The sequence below is a fragment of the Xenopus laevis genome, chromosome 7L (assembly GCF_017654675.1).
Source record: "Xenopus laevis strain J_2021 chromosome 7L, Xenopus_laevis_v10.1, whole genome shotgun sequence".
In the NCBI taxonomy this organism is placed as follows: domain Eukaryota; kingdom Metazoa; phylum Chordata; class Amphibia; order Anura; family Pipidae; genus Xenopus; species Xenopus laevis.
The window spans coordinates 44586193-44602466 of NC_054383.1; the positions used below are offsets into that span (position 1 = coordinate 44586193).

At 36.9% G+C, this 16274-nt stretch overlaps 1 protein-coding gene and 1 long non-coding RNA gene across 2 annotated transcripts in view; one reads left to right on the top strand and one right to left on the bottom strand.

Moving 5' to 3' along the window:
• The window catches only part of LOC121395401, a 49810-nt gene extending 34346 nt beyond the window's left edge, over positions 1–15464 (top strand). Inside the window, exons 2-3 of the long non-coding RNA XR_005962457.1 lie at positions 3327–3412; positions 13585–15464. This is a non-coding gene — a long non-coding RNA (uncharacterized LOC121395401). The remainder of the gene's footprint in view (positions 1–3326; positions 3413–13584) is intronic.
• The window catches only part of cdh23.L (cadherin-related 23 L homeolog), a 588894-nt gene that overhangs the window by 419264 nt on the left and 153356 nt on the right, over positions 1–16274 (bottom strand). The window contains exons 4-6 of the mRNA XM_041568893.1: positions 9684–9826; positions 5282–5329; positions 2758–2850 (exon numbers count right to left, since the gene is read on the bottom strand). Coding sequence (XP_041424827.1) covers positions 2758–2850; positions 5282–5329; positions 9684–9826 — 284 coding nt within the window. The remainder of the gene's footprint in view (positions 1–2757; positions 2851–5281; positions 5330–9683; positions 9827–16274) is intronic.

Consider the following 16274-nt stretch of genomic DNA (forward strand, 5'->3'; position numbering starts at 1 on the left):
CCATACAACTACATCTTATAACCATCTAAGGCTCCCCACTTTTCTGATTGTTGGTGGGATTTCCATACATATTATGAAGGCTCTATGTATGAGCATAGCAGAAATCAATAAAAAGCAATTGCCTGACTTTATTGGATTCAGTAAGATTCGCTGATCAGTGAGCACATGGAAGTTATGCACAGGAGACGTTGTAGGACAGATATTTAATGGGGCGTTAACTTTTAGTAACTTTTAGTATAGTTATAGAATGTCCCATTTCTAGCACTTTGCAGTTGGTATTCATTATTTCTTTTTTAAAGAGTTTTAATTATTTGACTACTTTTGATTCTTTACAGCCTTCAAATTAACAGCCAAACAACTATTGCTCTGTGAGGTTACAAGTTTATTGCTATCTTTAAATTGTATGTTATTTTTTTATTCAGTGTCTCTCTTTCTATCTTCCAGACTCTAATTCAAACCACTGCCTGCAGTGGCGGATTAATAGGATGGGAGGCCCCTAGGCTACACTTTCCACAGGCCCCCATTCTAGGCTACTCAATTTTTTTTCTATTTATTTTTATCTGTGCTGCTGAGCCTAGGTCTGCTCAGGACAGTGGAATGGCCACTACCTGCTGGGAGAAGTTTAGGCAGGCAGACAAGACAAGGCAAATATGTGCGTGGCGTGCATCCAAGCTCTCCAAGACGTATTGAATTTGGAGTGTGCTAGTGACATCAGTGGCACACATTGAACCTGACATGTCTCAGAGAATATGCCACAAGCACTTTGCCTTGTCTGGCTGCCTAATATTCTTCCAGCAGGTACTGTACACCTGTGCTGACTAGACACAGGCTCAGAAATACAGATAAAAATACATTTGTTAAAAAAATAAAATAAAAATAATTGAAAGATGGGCCCCTAATTACTCTGGACCCCTAGTCTACAGCCTATTGTAGCCTATTCATAAATCCACCCAGACTGTCTGGTTGCTTGCTGCAGCAAAATTTGTCTTTAAACTAAACAGTGTTTAAAAGCTTGGGGGAAATCCAACATACAGTGTGCTCTCAGTAAATGCACAGGCCCGCATATGTGGCAAGGCATGCTGTCCAGCCACAAACTGAGAAGCACTGGGCTCTAGGACCCAGCGACCTACAGGCGCCCAAGCCCAAAATCCGGGCCTGCCTATTCAGGCCATAATTTAAATGTATATCACTGTAGACATATCACTGAGGCTCATGTGAAACATCTAATGTTAAAGTCACCTTAAAGGATTAATTCACATTTAAATTAACTTTACAATGATATAGACATTGATATTTTGAGACATGTGTCAGTTGGTGTTCATTTTTTTCATTATTTAGATTTTTATTTAGAAGTTTGGAATTTCAGAAGTTACCTGGTTGCTAGGGTCTTATTGACCCTATCCACCAGGCAGAGATTTAAATAAGGGACTAGAAGATGAACAGGAGAGGGACTGAAAGATAATGAATAAAAAGTAGCAATAACAATAAAAATGTAACATCATAGAGCAACAGTTTTAGGCTGCTGGAAATAGTGACCTGAATTTTAAAAGCTGCCAAGAAGCAGAAGAGGATGCAAATAAAAATGCCACCTTTTATTTAGTGAACTTATTGCACCAACCTAAAGTTTCAGCTTCTCAATAGCAGCAATGATTCAGGACTTCAAACTTGTCTTGGAAAGTGTCTGCGATACTCACGTGCTCAGTGGCTCTGAGCAGCTGTTGAGGGGCTAAGCTTAGGGGTCGTCATAAATTAGCAAGCAGAAAATGAGGTTGCCCTGTAATATAAGATGATGCTACAGGGCTGATTATTAAATTCTGATGCTCAGTGGCGTAACTAGATGATACTGGGCCCACAGTAGATTAATTTATATATAATCCAAAATATCCAGAGATTCTTCTGTTTAACTACTATATATTGAAATTGCCTCATGGGGCCACCTATACCTCCTTGCCCCCCTGCAGCCACAGGGTCTGTTTACTCTGTAGATAAAGGGCTTTGGGCCCGAAACATGTTGTGTGCAATAAAGAGCACTTAGCAGCAAGTTCTGCCTCTTCGCTTGCTTTCTCTCAGCCCTTTTGTTGAATTGCATATATCCTACACCTGGAGCGGGGGTGCCTTGCTGAGATTGAGAGCATAGCTGCCAGTTCCCCAGTCAACCTTTTATATTACTCTGTAGTTATGCCCCTGCTGATGCCAATTGCACTGGTTTCTGAACTGACGTAGTAATTATCTGTATTAATTACTAATCAGCCTTATATTGTGACATTTATATTCTATATGTACTGTTTATTTTGAGTCAGTCCCTAAGCTCAGTAAGTGACAGCAGCACAGAGCATGTGCAGTGAATCAGCAGAAAAGAAGATGGGGAGCTACCGGGGCATCTTCAGATACACATATCTTCCCTGCTAAAGGGCTGTGGTTGCCTTGGGCTGGTACAGAAACCCAAAACATAATGTACAACATTTCTAGCCTACTTATTAGTTAAGCTTTGGTTCTCCTCAAGCATTTTTTCAGAGCTAAAGGTGAATTGCTGCATACTGCCTAATGAATTTGCCTCTAACACTTTCACAACGCATTTAAGCACCACTAGAAGAAGAGAGCATGCCTTCAACTTTTATTTCACGTTACACAGGCATTACCTGGGTAATGCCTGTTCATTATGAACCTTGCTTCTAGATTGTACGATTGGAGTGTTTTCTGTTGCACTTGTATTTGATCTCTTTTCAGTTTTTCACACAGTTCATAAGAGATACTAACCTCTGCTATGCGCACTGCGTACGGCTGGTTGTGGAAGGTTGGAGCATTATCATTGACATCACCAACTTGAATATTCACTTTACCCTTGATAACCTGAAAAACAAATACACCCATAGTATATCAGGAGACTTCATTTTGGTCATTTGAAGCAAATCTGCATCCTTGTGCTTGTAAATTATTAAATCATAAATAACATTATTGCATGCAAATATCTGGTTTCACAAGACTCACCTATAATGGTTTAAGGTGTAAGCACTAACAAAACATGGAACTGTTTGTGGAAAAAGCAATATAATTACAACTTTAGTTTAGACTGGTGAAGCTGCTGTATCTAAGTATTTGGATTTTAACAATTAAATGAATGTATATTATTTGAAGTATGAATGACGAGTTTATAAAAATATTTCAAAATATGCTGATTAATAATACTAATTATAATAATAAGCTTGGAAGCAAATAAAGGGGACATATGATAAAATTAAATCTCCCATAAAAAATATGCCTGTTTGCAATGTGATTTCCTTAAAAAACATATAAAACTTTCACATTGCATTCTATTTTTTGCGTAGGAGCCTCAGAAAGAATAAGCATCGCTCTGATATCCTGCGATCTAGAACTCAGAGCACCACTGCTTTCCAAATCCTGGCGGCTGCCGGTAGGTATATGCGAGGAGTGAAGGAGAACGCAATGTAACACAACAGTAAACAGTGCACAGTATTTGCTTAAAACAGATTGGAAACATGTTCCCTTTAACAAAAAAATTGAAAGAAGAAGTTTAACCCCTTAGTGATGACCCATAGAATCTAGATTCTGAGATAAAATATCCTCACAGTGAGGTTCTAAGTTTCTCTTTGACCAGTGCTCTCTGCATGTTAACTAGCTACACACGGCACAACAAGACTATAGGAAAGCAGCAATTAAAGGGTTAAATTGTCATCTACCCACAGGCAAATTCTTTACCCTCCTGCCTTGATTTGTAACAATATAATTGAAAGTTTAAAAAAAGTAGATATTTCCATCTCATGACCTACAATGTAGCACTGAAGCATTATGATACCATTTTTATATGGAATAATTTTAAAACACAGGTATGGGATCTCTTATAAAGAAGGCTCAAAATTATTGGAAGCTCAAGTCCCACAGAGTTGATTTTTAGTAAATCATTTTTAAAAAACTGAATTATTTTAGTTTTCTCTGAATAAATAAGAAAAAAAAGCAAGAGATCCGTTATCTGTAAACCTATTTTCCAGAAACCTCCAAAATACAGGAAGGCCATTTACCACAGACTCCATTTTAAAATTCCTTTTCTCACTAATAAAACATTAGCCTGTACTTTATCCCTAAGATATAATGAATCGTTATTGGAAGTAGTGATGGGTGAATAAATTCGCCTGGCGTGAATTTGCGGCAAATTTCCGCGTTTCGTCACCGAACAATTTTGCCGATGTCAAATTATTTTTGATGCGGCGTCAATTTTCAAGTTTCACTAATTTTTCAACGTTTCCAACGTTTTCACGGGAAATTCACAAATTTTCAGACGAAGCGAATTGGGAGAAATTCGCCCATCGCTACTTGGAAGCAAAAGAGTCCTATTGGGTTTAAACATTGCTCACATTTTTTGGTATGGAGATTCAATTATGTAAAGCCTTATTATCCAAAAAACCGCAAGTCCTGAGCATTCTGGATAATAGGTCCCATACCAGTACCATGTAATGATGGGAAGTAAGCTGCATGACTCCATATTGTTGGTAAAACAACCCTATTGGGCTTATTTAGGGTCAGATTTCTCAAAGGTCGAAGTGTAAATTCGAATTAGAATTCTAGTTTTGTTATAGCCAAAACTGACAAATTCGACTAGGGAATTATTAAAATTCGATACAAGTTGTTTTAAAAAATCAAATTAGACTTTTCGAGATTTATCATACACTGGCTCTTTAAGAACTCAAAATTTGACTATTCGCCACGTAAAACGGAGTTGTTTACAGCCTTCCTGACTCTAATCAAAATTTTAAAACTCTTAATTCAATTAGATTTGAATTTGATTCAGGTTCATCCTATTCACCCGAGTTTTGAAAATGTTGATTTGTTTACTAAATTTCGATTGGTCGAATTTCGAGTTCATGGGAGTTAATGGGAGTTTTTAAAAACTCACATGAACTCGAAATTAATGTTTAATTATTTTAGTAAACTTAAGGTATGTTGATCTAAATTACAGAAAAAAACCTTCATCTAAGCATCCTTGATAATAGATCTAATATCCATAATTTTGCTCTCAATAATTTATTATGTGGTTTACAACAAAGAGAAATATTTACCGATATAGACCAATTCAGTGCACATTAGTTCTAAATAGCTGCTTTCCCTTTACTTAATTGCTCATGTGTACAGTGACTCCTGTTGGCAGTAATTGGACAGGAGATACCATAAATCATTCTTTATTCATCTGAACCGTTACTTCCTGTTATCTTGTCATGTTTTAACATTCATATATTTTCATGCTATGAAAAGGAAAAGTCACACATACCCCCTGGTTGTCACTGACAGAAAATTCAACTGTGAATTCTGATTTAGTCTGAAATGAAAAGAGAGAGAAAATAATACGATTAGAAACAGTGTTTATCTTGTGACACCAGCACTTAGCTAAAAGCATAATTACATGCAAAATACCGCAGGGAATGTTGCAAAGGAGGAAACCCTCATATAATTACACTTGGGGTTCCAGAATGTAATCAGTACTAGTGTGAAGTGCAGATTTTAGATTGAGTTATAAATGCAAGAGAGGCCGAATACAATTATACATGAATAAAAATAAAATGGGGCTATGGGTATCCATTTCTTCCATGTCCCATCCCTGCATTCTTTAGGAAGTCCCATGGGCACAGAATTAAACTGAGCAGCAATAAGTGCTCCTTGTTCATAATCCTAACAGATACACCTTCTTAACTATCTTAATACATAACAGTTTCTGTCCCAATTCATTACTATCATTAATTCCATCCCACTTTGGAAGCTTATGGCTTCATAAGTTCATAAGGAAAAATGCCCTACCAGTGCACAGACTGATGTATCTCTGAAATTACTCTACTGATGATTTCACCTAATGTTAATGTAGATCAGATTCCATAAATGTAAGGATGTTAATAATTAGGAAAATTATAAAAATTTATACGGAGAAACTCTTAAAGGAGAACTAAAAAATAAGTATATTATACCCTGCAGAGACATTTCAAGCTTTCCCTTATACAGAGAAACTTGGAGACATGAAAGTGTTCATAAACACGCGGTACATTTGCACAGGGCAGTAACCCATAGCAACCAACCAGTGACTGGCTTTTTACAGGCAGCTGCAGGTTGAACAATGAAAGCAAACATTTGATTGGTTGCCATGTGCAGATTTGCCCAGTGTATGCCCAGTGTATGAATGAGCCCCACTGTTTGAGTTGTGATGAAGAGAGCAGCTATTGGAAAGATAAGTGGTCATTTACAAATGTACCTGTAAGTGCATTTACTCTAAAATGGACACAGTGGAGAACATATCAACACAATTCATTCTTCTGATGAATGGGGCACAAGTGCACCTATTGACACTGGGGATCCCTGGAGCTACCATGGATCTAGAACTAGTGGTAGCTCCAAGGTTAACTCATTGGCAACCCCTGTCTATAACACCCAGATGTGACTGCAATACTACACAGTTTGGCCTATCTGGCTCTATGATCATATACTAAGTGTGAATTTAGAGTTTAGCACAGTAAAATGATAAATCTGACCATTTAAGCCTGCTCCACTGTGCTAGTTACATGGCACAGCAAGGGAGCCCAGCACCTGTCACCCAGACACAAAAGATCTGTGTAATAAAAGTCCTTTTCAAATTAAACATGAAATCCAATTTCTATTTTTTATTAAAGCACTCATAGCTGTTTTAAGCTCATTTAAACATCTCAGCTGTCAATCAAATATAGTCTGCCCCTCCTCTATGCCCGTGGCATAGAGGCGGGACAGACAATTACTTTCACTTTCCATTCAGCACTTCCTAGAAATAGCTGCTCTCCACATATTCCCCCGTTTTCTTCACCATTTAAATGTGCAGCCAGGGCATGGGGATGGATATGAGATGATGCAAAGCTTGTCTTAATAACAGTGCCCACAAAATGGCTCCTGCCTGCTTGCTATAATTCTGAGTTCCCAGACTGAAGGAAACACAATTCAAAAATGTATATAGTGTAATTAAAGTTCATTTTGCTTGACTGATGTGATAAAGGATTATGAATCATTTTTTAGGGTGACGGGTCCCCTTTAAAACCTGCTTGAGCAGGTACTAGTCATTGGATGCAACAACACCTAAATATTGCACATTGAGGGTAAAGATAATTGACCTTGCACCCATTACATTTGTTGGGAGGGTAGTCAGATCTCAAAGTAATATTATCATTAACCCCCTCTCTCACCAATATTCCACATATGAAAGGCACACAAACCTCCAGGCGTCATGCTGCTCAGTAACTTTGCACATCCAGGGTTCACGGCATACAGGCACATATTTACACAATTCCATACAGGCACACATTTACACAATTCCATACAGGCACACATTCACAGGATGCATTCACATATACTATACAGAGGATTTCAATTTCTGTCAGCAAAAGTTGGGTTGCCTCCCCACCTATCTCAGCAATTCAATGCTACCTTTGCTATTCTGGACAGGTTTTTTCCTGTTGTCAGACTCTGGCCGGAAGCCGTATAACACTTCTCACTAACCTATCCTAACCACTTGGGTCCCTATCTGGTTGATGATTCAAAGGGAAACTATCTCCTGTACTCGATAGGGCAATAGATGGCCATGCTACATAGTCCTATCTCTTACACCTAGCGCCTGCTGTATTTTACACTTACCTCCTCTCCTCCTCCAACTGGTCTCATTGCTGTGTCCTGCTATCGAAGCCGTAGCCTAGGAGTGTGCATGTTTTTCACCCTTCTGCTCATACTGCCTAGTGGCTGGGGTTAAATCACTAACTATACTGCCACATATTAGCTAAATGAATAAAGAAGATCTTATCTAAAATGGTTCTGCTGACAAATATTGGCCATTTACAGAACGAGCATGCAATAATAACACAAAGCATTTCCGCAGCCACACAATCATAACAATAGGTGCCTATAAAAAAAACATATGTATGTGCCTCTTCGACAAGCATATCATAGCTATTGTGATACTAAAATCTACAATTAATACATATATATATATATATATATATATATATATATATATATATATATATATATATATATATATATATATATATATACACACACACACAGTAGTTTATGTGAGTGTAAGGGGGGGTCAGTGTGAGTGTTTGTGGGTGCTTGGTTTCATTTGGAGGGGTTGAACTTGATGGATGTGGGCTCTGGGTATAACAAAATACATGAAAAACGTTAGTTGGATATAACAATATCCTAAATGGTCACAACAAAATATTGTGTACCCTGAAAACATATGGGCCGAGCGGCCACGATAAAATTTGCCAAAACTATTTTCTGCTTTTTGCTGCCAACCATAAATCTTTGTGTTTCTGGAATAAGGTAAAGAATAAGATTTTCTCCTGGCTGTTAATGAGCATGACTTGGACTCAACATCCACTTTTACGTTATGTGTCATTATTGCTTATAGCAAGGAGCAAATGTGGGTGCAAGACAGATCAGGAGTCCTACAGTTACTGCCTGAAGTCAGACATTAAGTAAAGGACTCCCTTGTGCAAAGCACTGCTTCTTTGACTAGTGTGCAAGTTTGCAATAGACAGGCACAAACGGGACTGTGCTTTAGATTTAGGCAAAGTGAATGATGCCCTTACAATTTTGTGCTCCAGCATCATTGTAAATAAACCCTAAAGATCATTTTCTTAAAAAATATCCACTTAAGAAATATCTGCAGTTTAGGGCATAATATACACAAAACAGTGATGTAAAGAGGTATATTTATGTTTTATTGACAAAAAAAAACAGTGCCCAAAGTAAGTTGCTTCAGGCTTGCAAAACTCCTAATATTTGCCAGTTAATTTACTGCCCTGAAGGAAGATGCTGGGTGATTTAGACTGCCTCTCTCAGGTGCTGCTATCAGACAACACAGTACAGCTCAGTGAGACTTGCATGAATCTATTCCTAGCCCCCTGGCACTGCCTGCAGTTATCTTCAACAATGCCAGGCAATGCAGGCTGTCAGTTAGGCTGCTGTGGATAAATGCACAATAAACCCCAGGACAGTAAAATGGCTTCAAGGAAGACTTGTGCTTTTCCTTTAGCTTTTCCCATGTGATAAATGAATATACACATCTAATAGTTTATGAAAGAGGCAGCAAGCAAGCTATTCATGTATTTGTTTTAATATGTTATGTCTAGCTTACACTTACACAGCCCTTAGGTAATATAGGTCATTTTTAAGTATGTAACCAGCAAAATTGTTGCAGCCAGTCATGAAGATAAGGTCTGGCTATAATGTTGTCATGTTTTTATGGTGAAAAAATAGAATTTTTAGAATCTGCAAAGTAATGGAATAGTTGGTCTCATATTAAAGAGTTGCTTTGTTTCAACACCTCCAATAAATAATGGCATCATCTGAGTGCTGTCCACCTTATTACATGCAGTAGACCAATTATATGCCATACATATTTACTAAATTCAAATAATGAAGTCATATTATGAAGTCTATGGAGCCTCTGAGCAGACTGGGGGCATTAAAAGTCCTTTGCAAGGCCACATCTGGCCCATGGGCTTGTAGTTGGACAGCCCTGATCTAAGTCAGCACTACTGGACCAGAGTGAATGGTGCAGAGGACAAGGAAAGTCTATGTCTGGCCTAGGCTCAAGGCACACCGCACACACCATTATTTGTGAGGTTTATTTCTTCATGTCTACAGTTGTACAGTACCTCTCGATCCAAGGGCTGCCTCAGCCATACCACACCAGTTTCACTTTCCACGGCAAAGAATTTCTTGGCTTCATCTCCTACAACTCCAAAGACCAATTTGTCATCATCCAAGTCACGAGCAAGTAGTTGTGTAACAGAGGTACCTGTGGAAAAAAACAGCAATACATTAAACAAACAATTTTAACAGGCCATTGGGTTTGTGAATCACCCTACATTCCAGGAATATGTCTATTATTTAACTGTCTGTCAGTATTTGTCTCTGAACACCCTCTGGTTCTTAAAAGCTGACCAACTGCACAGAAGTTTTAATGAATGTTTTATATCTGGGAGTTTAATACAAACCAAGATGTAATAAGTTTGTACATTTATCATGCCACATAGAGGAAGCAGGATGCTATATATGCAAGAGCAAATATGAACTAAGTACAGGTTAAAAAAAAGGGAGAGAAAGAGATACAGAACATGATTTATAATTATCTTTCTAAATGCCAATAGATTCAATTTAGGACATATTTAGAAAGAAGAGACGTTAAGTAATAATTTTCTACTTTGGCGTCATAGATTGTGCTATATTGTTATTGGCTATTTATAATGTTTTAAAAGTTTCTTGGAAAGTCAGAAGGAAGACAATTGGGGGCAAATTCCCTAACCGGTGAAAATTCGCAAGCGACAGCTTCGCAGCCATCGCAACATCGAACACCAGGCGTAAATTCGCTAGGACAACGTTAATTCACTAAAATGCAAAGTTGAGTCCAGGCCCCAAACGCTAGCAAATTTTCAATAGCGTTAATTGCTCATATATGTTGCAGCAAATACATTACACAAGTCCAGGGAACCTTAATAAAGAAAATAGAGTTGTTATAATGCCTTACACATGAGCCCACTGTATAGTTTGTGTTCCATATGTTAGAAAATGTATGGGGGAACCCGGTTACGGACCTTTGCAGGCTATCACTCTGAAAAAGGGAAAAGACGCAACAATTGAGGAAGTCCTATTCACTCCATTTCACTTTGCCTGGTCTGAGCTGGCGAAGGCAAGTCTGGCAAAAGCAGTAACATAAAGTAAAATCCGCATCTTAGTGAATTTACGGAGTTACGTCCAGTCGCCAGAGCGAACATTCATCTGGTGATAGAGCGTGAATGATCGCTAGCGTCGTTCTCTTTCGCTAGCGAAGTTATACCTGCACCCGTTAGTAAATCGCTAAGTGCCTGAATGACGTCACGCTGGCAAATTTTCGCCTGTGATAGCCACTTCGTCCTTTAGCAAATCTAACCCATGGTGTCAAAGTAATTTATACACAGTGGTTGCTGTTGCATTTATCCCTAGAAATACATTTTTTTATGTAAGTGCTCCTTGTTTACGAAGCACCAGTGTAATATTGTCATATTGTCAAATAATTAATTACCCAGAGATTTAACACACAAGTTAAGATTGAGGGAGTTATTACTAAAACCTGTTTTTGTCTAATTTTTTACCAGAAACAAACTCGACCTAACTCCCATCCACGAATTTGGCTAATTTACTAATAATTAAACTCTAAAAAATCAGAATGAAAGAAAAATTCTAAAAATTCAAGATTTTATGACTAAATTAGAATTTTTTGAGTTTATAGGCTTAAAAAATTCATTTATCGAGCGAGTTTTTTGAGCGAGTCAAGCACCCTGAAACACTTGAAATCGTTAAGGCAAAAGACATTTTCATATGGTTAAAGGGACCTCTGCCATTGACTTTTACATGAAATTGACAAGTTTTAGCTGGAGTATTTTCAGATTTTTTGCTGCTTTAGGAAATAATACATCTTGAAAAATTCAAGTTTTTTTCTCAAAAAATGTTATTTGAAAAAAAACACGACCTTTAATAAATAGACCCCTGAATGTTTTTTTTTTTTAGAAAACCTCTGCAAAAGTTAAGATCTTAAATATATTCCAGATTGTGTCTTTGAATCTCAAATTTTAAAAAAAAAATGTCAAATGACAATATATTTTTGATTGAAAATCTGTGCTATCTAAAACCTGTTGACATCCTATAGAAGTCAATGGCAGTGTCTTACACATTCACAACGATTCAAGTTTATGGGGTTTTTTGGGGAATTTTACAACCTTGGTGCAATGAATGGATCAATGGGAAAAAGCCCAGTTGTGGAAAAAAAAGTTGTATGATTGCTGGCCCCCTCCTTAATTCAATAATTGTAAATTAGCTTTTACAATGCAGTTTTCAGTAGCAAAACCCAAATTTTTTGTTACCGAAACTCATGTTCCTCCTTGGCAGTAACAGCCAATTCCAGTTTTGCCAAGTTGCAAGATATGTTGCTTATCCATTTTACAGTAAATGCTGTATGATTTGTTTCCATTTTAAATCCTCTTGCAGAAGTTTTGTGATCCGTCATTGAACCGTACATAATATTAGGATGAGCCCTGTTGGTACTTTATATAAGATCCATATTTTCTTCTTAGGATTCAGACAGGCTACTGATTTCACTAGATAATCTCCATTTATCTTGCCTGTGCTTTCATATGCACTTTCTATCAATGCCATTGTTTGCTCTCTTTCTGCCGTGTGAACGGAGTTTGACCTCCAGCTTCTTCACTTCCATCTTTCTTTTTCCAATGCAAAGTTGTGTATCAGTGTGGCTGTGATCTCATAACCTGGCTTGTGTTGGGAGGACAAATGCAATTAGCCTCAGTGCTTTTCCCTTGTCACAAACCTTTGCCTGACTCTTACACTTGCCTTTTCTTCAGGGAGATTAGATCTGACCGGGAGCTTTTGGAGAATGACAGGAACAGTTTTTTAAAGCTCTCTTCTAAGGTTGTAATTTCAAGTCAGGCTTTCTGTGGAGCAGGCTGATTACATTCAATGCCCTATGAACATTTTAAGTGGTGTTTTGATTTTGCTCTCACCTTAGCTATACGCTAACAACCTGTATTATGGTGCTTAGAATGAAACTTTGCCTCATAGCAAGGAGTGGAGTAAAAAACACAGAACTGAATGGTACTGAAAGTGTTTATGCAGTCCTTGTTCAAACTTAGGGGCCTGTTTATTAACATTAGAGATCCCCAATTTGAGAAAACTATTTTGAAAAAAAAAAAATTCCGAACGCAAATATTTATCACATTTATCTTTGAAAAAACAATTCAAATGAAAACAGTTGCCAGCTAAAGCCTTGTGAGCTTCTGTATAATGGAAAGTGTATGTATAACATTCAAGCTTTTTTATTTGTGATTGGATTTGTAAATATTTACAGAGCAATGTTTTTTTCTGAGAATTATTTGGATTCTGCTCCAACAAGCTAAATTTAGATTAAATGGATCATGGTACTGCCATGCATTATTTAGGCTCTTAATTTGATCTCCACAACATTGGTGCAATCTTACTAATCAACATAAGGATACCAGATGATATTAAAATCAAGGACAATTGCAAGTTGTTGCATGCTCTGATTGCACTAATTTATTATCTATGCGGCCCTTCAAGATAGATTTTATAGAAGAGTCCATTATTTTCCCATTCTAAAGGTTGGGGATTCCTGGTCTAGAGATACCTGTGTGACACCAAGGATTGGTTGTCTAGAGGTAACATAATTCTTTCAAAACAGTACAGTGAAATTATTAATACATACATACTTATATTTATTAAATAACATAGTCCAGAGGGTGTACACTATATAGCAACAAAATCTGGGTGCTAGTACAAATAAATACACAGGACCAAGGACAGAACTTCTAGGATTTAAAGAATTGGCAAACAAAAAATGTAAATGCACAAAAAGAAAGGTTTATTACTTATATTTATTATGTTTAGTATGCTAACTTGAAACTACAACAATCTAGTGGTAAAATGAACTTTTAGTTCAAATAAGCATCACCCCCTATCGCCAATTAAAATTCAGAGATTACTTTCCAGGGCAAGACTGTCTTTCTACACCTAAAAAACTAAGGACACATTTCGGACAGAGAAGACCGCTGGATTGAATGAGGTGTAAATGAGGCTATTCATGTTAAAGTGGAGAAACCATCCCAAAAAAGAAGACGGGGCCTTCTACACCATCTGTGTGCTACATACAATGCTGTTCTAACATCTTTACCTCAGCGGCTTCACAAAACTTCACACCTCTGCAATTTACACAAGTAACACCTGTCTCTTTGAGTTGCATGACTCATTGGTAATTCTATCACAATAACTACACAGCATTCAGAATCTCTGTGAGTTACAGTTGTCACCTCTGGATAGTTACACTGCACCATTCTGATTGAATTATTGGAAGAGTTTGTATGAAGAGGATTTCCTGTACCAGTTAGTTGAACAGCAGAAGTTGCTTGGATGAGTAGTGAAACGTCTTTAATGATTACTCAGCAAGTCCACTAGATATACTTCTACTAGATAGTTTACTTTATTATATTGTAACAGGCATATTACATGGTTTTGAAGTCGGCATAAGAGTTCCACTGCCTTATATATACTGTATGTATTGAATATATGGCAACCTTCATGCTGAGGCTCACTGCCCCTAAATATTCATTGTTCCCTTTCTATGCAGTGTTGCAAATTGGTAGTAATATGGAAAATGATTTGTACATCAAGGAAAAGACACAATGATTTGAGCTGCTACTTTTTTTACGTGTAGCCACCACTTATAAAAAATACTAGATATAATAAATCTGCTGCCATAGTTATGTGAGTTAATATTTTTACTAGCATGTTATAGAGGTCATTCTGAAGATGTGAACATTATTAGTGCAACTGGTCTGATCTGAACTGACACCTCATCTAAGAATGATAGATAGCCTGCAGTCAATAGAGTTTGTGTTTAAAGCTTTCCTAAGTCATTTCATGGAACCCGATTAACCAAAATAAAGCTTAACACAAGATAGTGACAAGGCTTTAAATAATAACACAAGAAATGTAGAATTCTGGAACCATTAGATAATTATAGAAAGAACAAGTGAACTTTTTTTTTTTTTTGCAATGTCAGGCGTGTCATTTAAGTTATGAGTATGTCATCATTATTGTAGAACCTCTATATCAATTATATTGTAATTGCTTTATATCAAAGCAAATGTTACTATAAAGTAAACATTTTCTAGCCTATGGAGGTTCTAGTGGGTGACTTTACTGATAATTAGTTGGTCTTATAGCAGCTGAATAAAACCAAGACTATTGGACCCCACAAAGCAGATTTGTTTTCAAATAACCTGCCTACACAGTTCAAAGCACCCACTAAGAATTTTTAAAGATCTGTATGACAACGTCTGTATGTTTTTTTGAATATACATCAACAGGAATCAATAGTAATGTAGACAATTGTAATAATTGAACAAAAGTTTGATACCATTGTTTAAATTCCTGTTGAGTGCCCTCAATTTTATTTGGTATTTACATTATAGAATACCAGCACAGGTACTTTTTTGTGACTTTATGATTGTGCGATCTTTCCTGGTCTGTATGTATATATTACACACAAGTATCATGATGAATATCCTGTAAATGATATACAGCGCTGGTTAATGTACTCTGTTATAATTGGTGCTTGTTAATGTAATTTGTGTTTCAAGACTCACTGAAATGTATGTAATATAATTAACAAGTAGCCATTTTGTAAAGTATGAGGATATCCTCGGCCTGCAGCCTTACGATTTTAGATGTTCAAGCAACTCCTAGGTGACTTGTAACATTTTACAATAAGAGGTACATTATTAACTGTTAACACAGAGCTGATCTGAACTGCATGTACAGCTTCCGACACACCAACTTCTGTGTGAACAGTAACTTGGTTGCTTTATAGAACTCTGCATAACACTTCAGCATAACATGCAATAGGAACTTTTCATAGAGAGCATAAACAGGAAGAGGAAGAAGAAAATGACACAGGGTTACAGGTCAAGCATGACATCACATTGCTAAGCAACAATAGACCCTCCCTGCATTAAGTAACATGCACTGGAACAATCTCTGTCTGTTGTTTTCCAACATTCACTATATATATATGCATTATATATACCTGGATACAATGCTGTGTTACTAATAAAAACACTTAATTCACAAGATTAAAAGAGTGTGCTGATCCTTCAACATTCTATATATATATATATAATACACAAAAGCCGTGAATATCTTGTAAATTATATCCTTATAAACGGTGAGTAGTGATGTCATCAGTTATAAACGGTGAGTAGTGATGTAATTTCTGTCACATGACTCACTAAAATTTGTGTATTATAATTAATAAAGTACCCCCAGTTGTAAAATATGAGGATATTATAAGTAACCTCGGAGTTCCATGACCTGTATAAAAACACTCGGCCTTCGGCCTCGTGTTTTTATATGGTCATGAAACTCCTCGGTAACTTATAATATCCTTATATTTTACAAGAGGGGGTACTTTATTCACTATGTATACAGTATATATACAGTATATGTTCCCTTCACCTCACACCCAGAAACTTTGAAGACTCACTGAGCATGAATTCAGAGACATAAATGAGATCTTATAACACTTTTCAGCAACTAAATGGACATTATTGAATTTAACATGTTTTTAAAGTGTTCCTTGTATTAATATGAACAGCACAATTTTGGGAATATTTAACGTCACA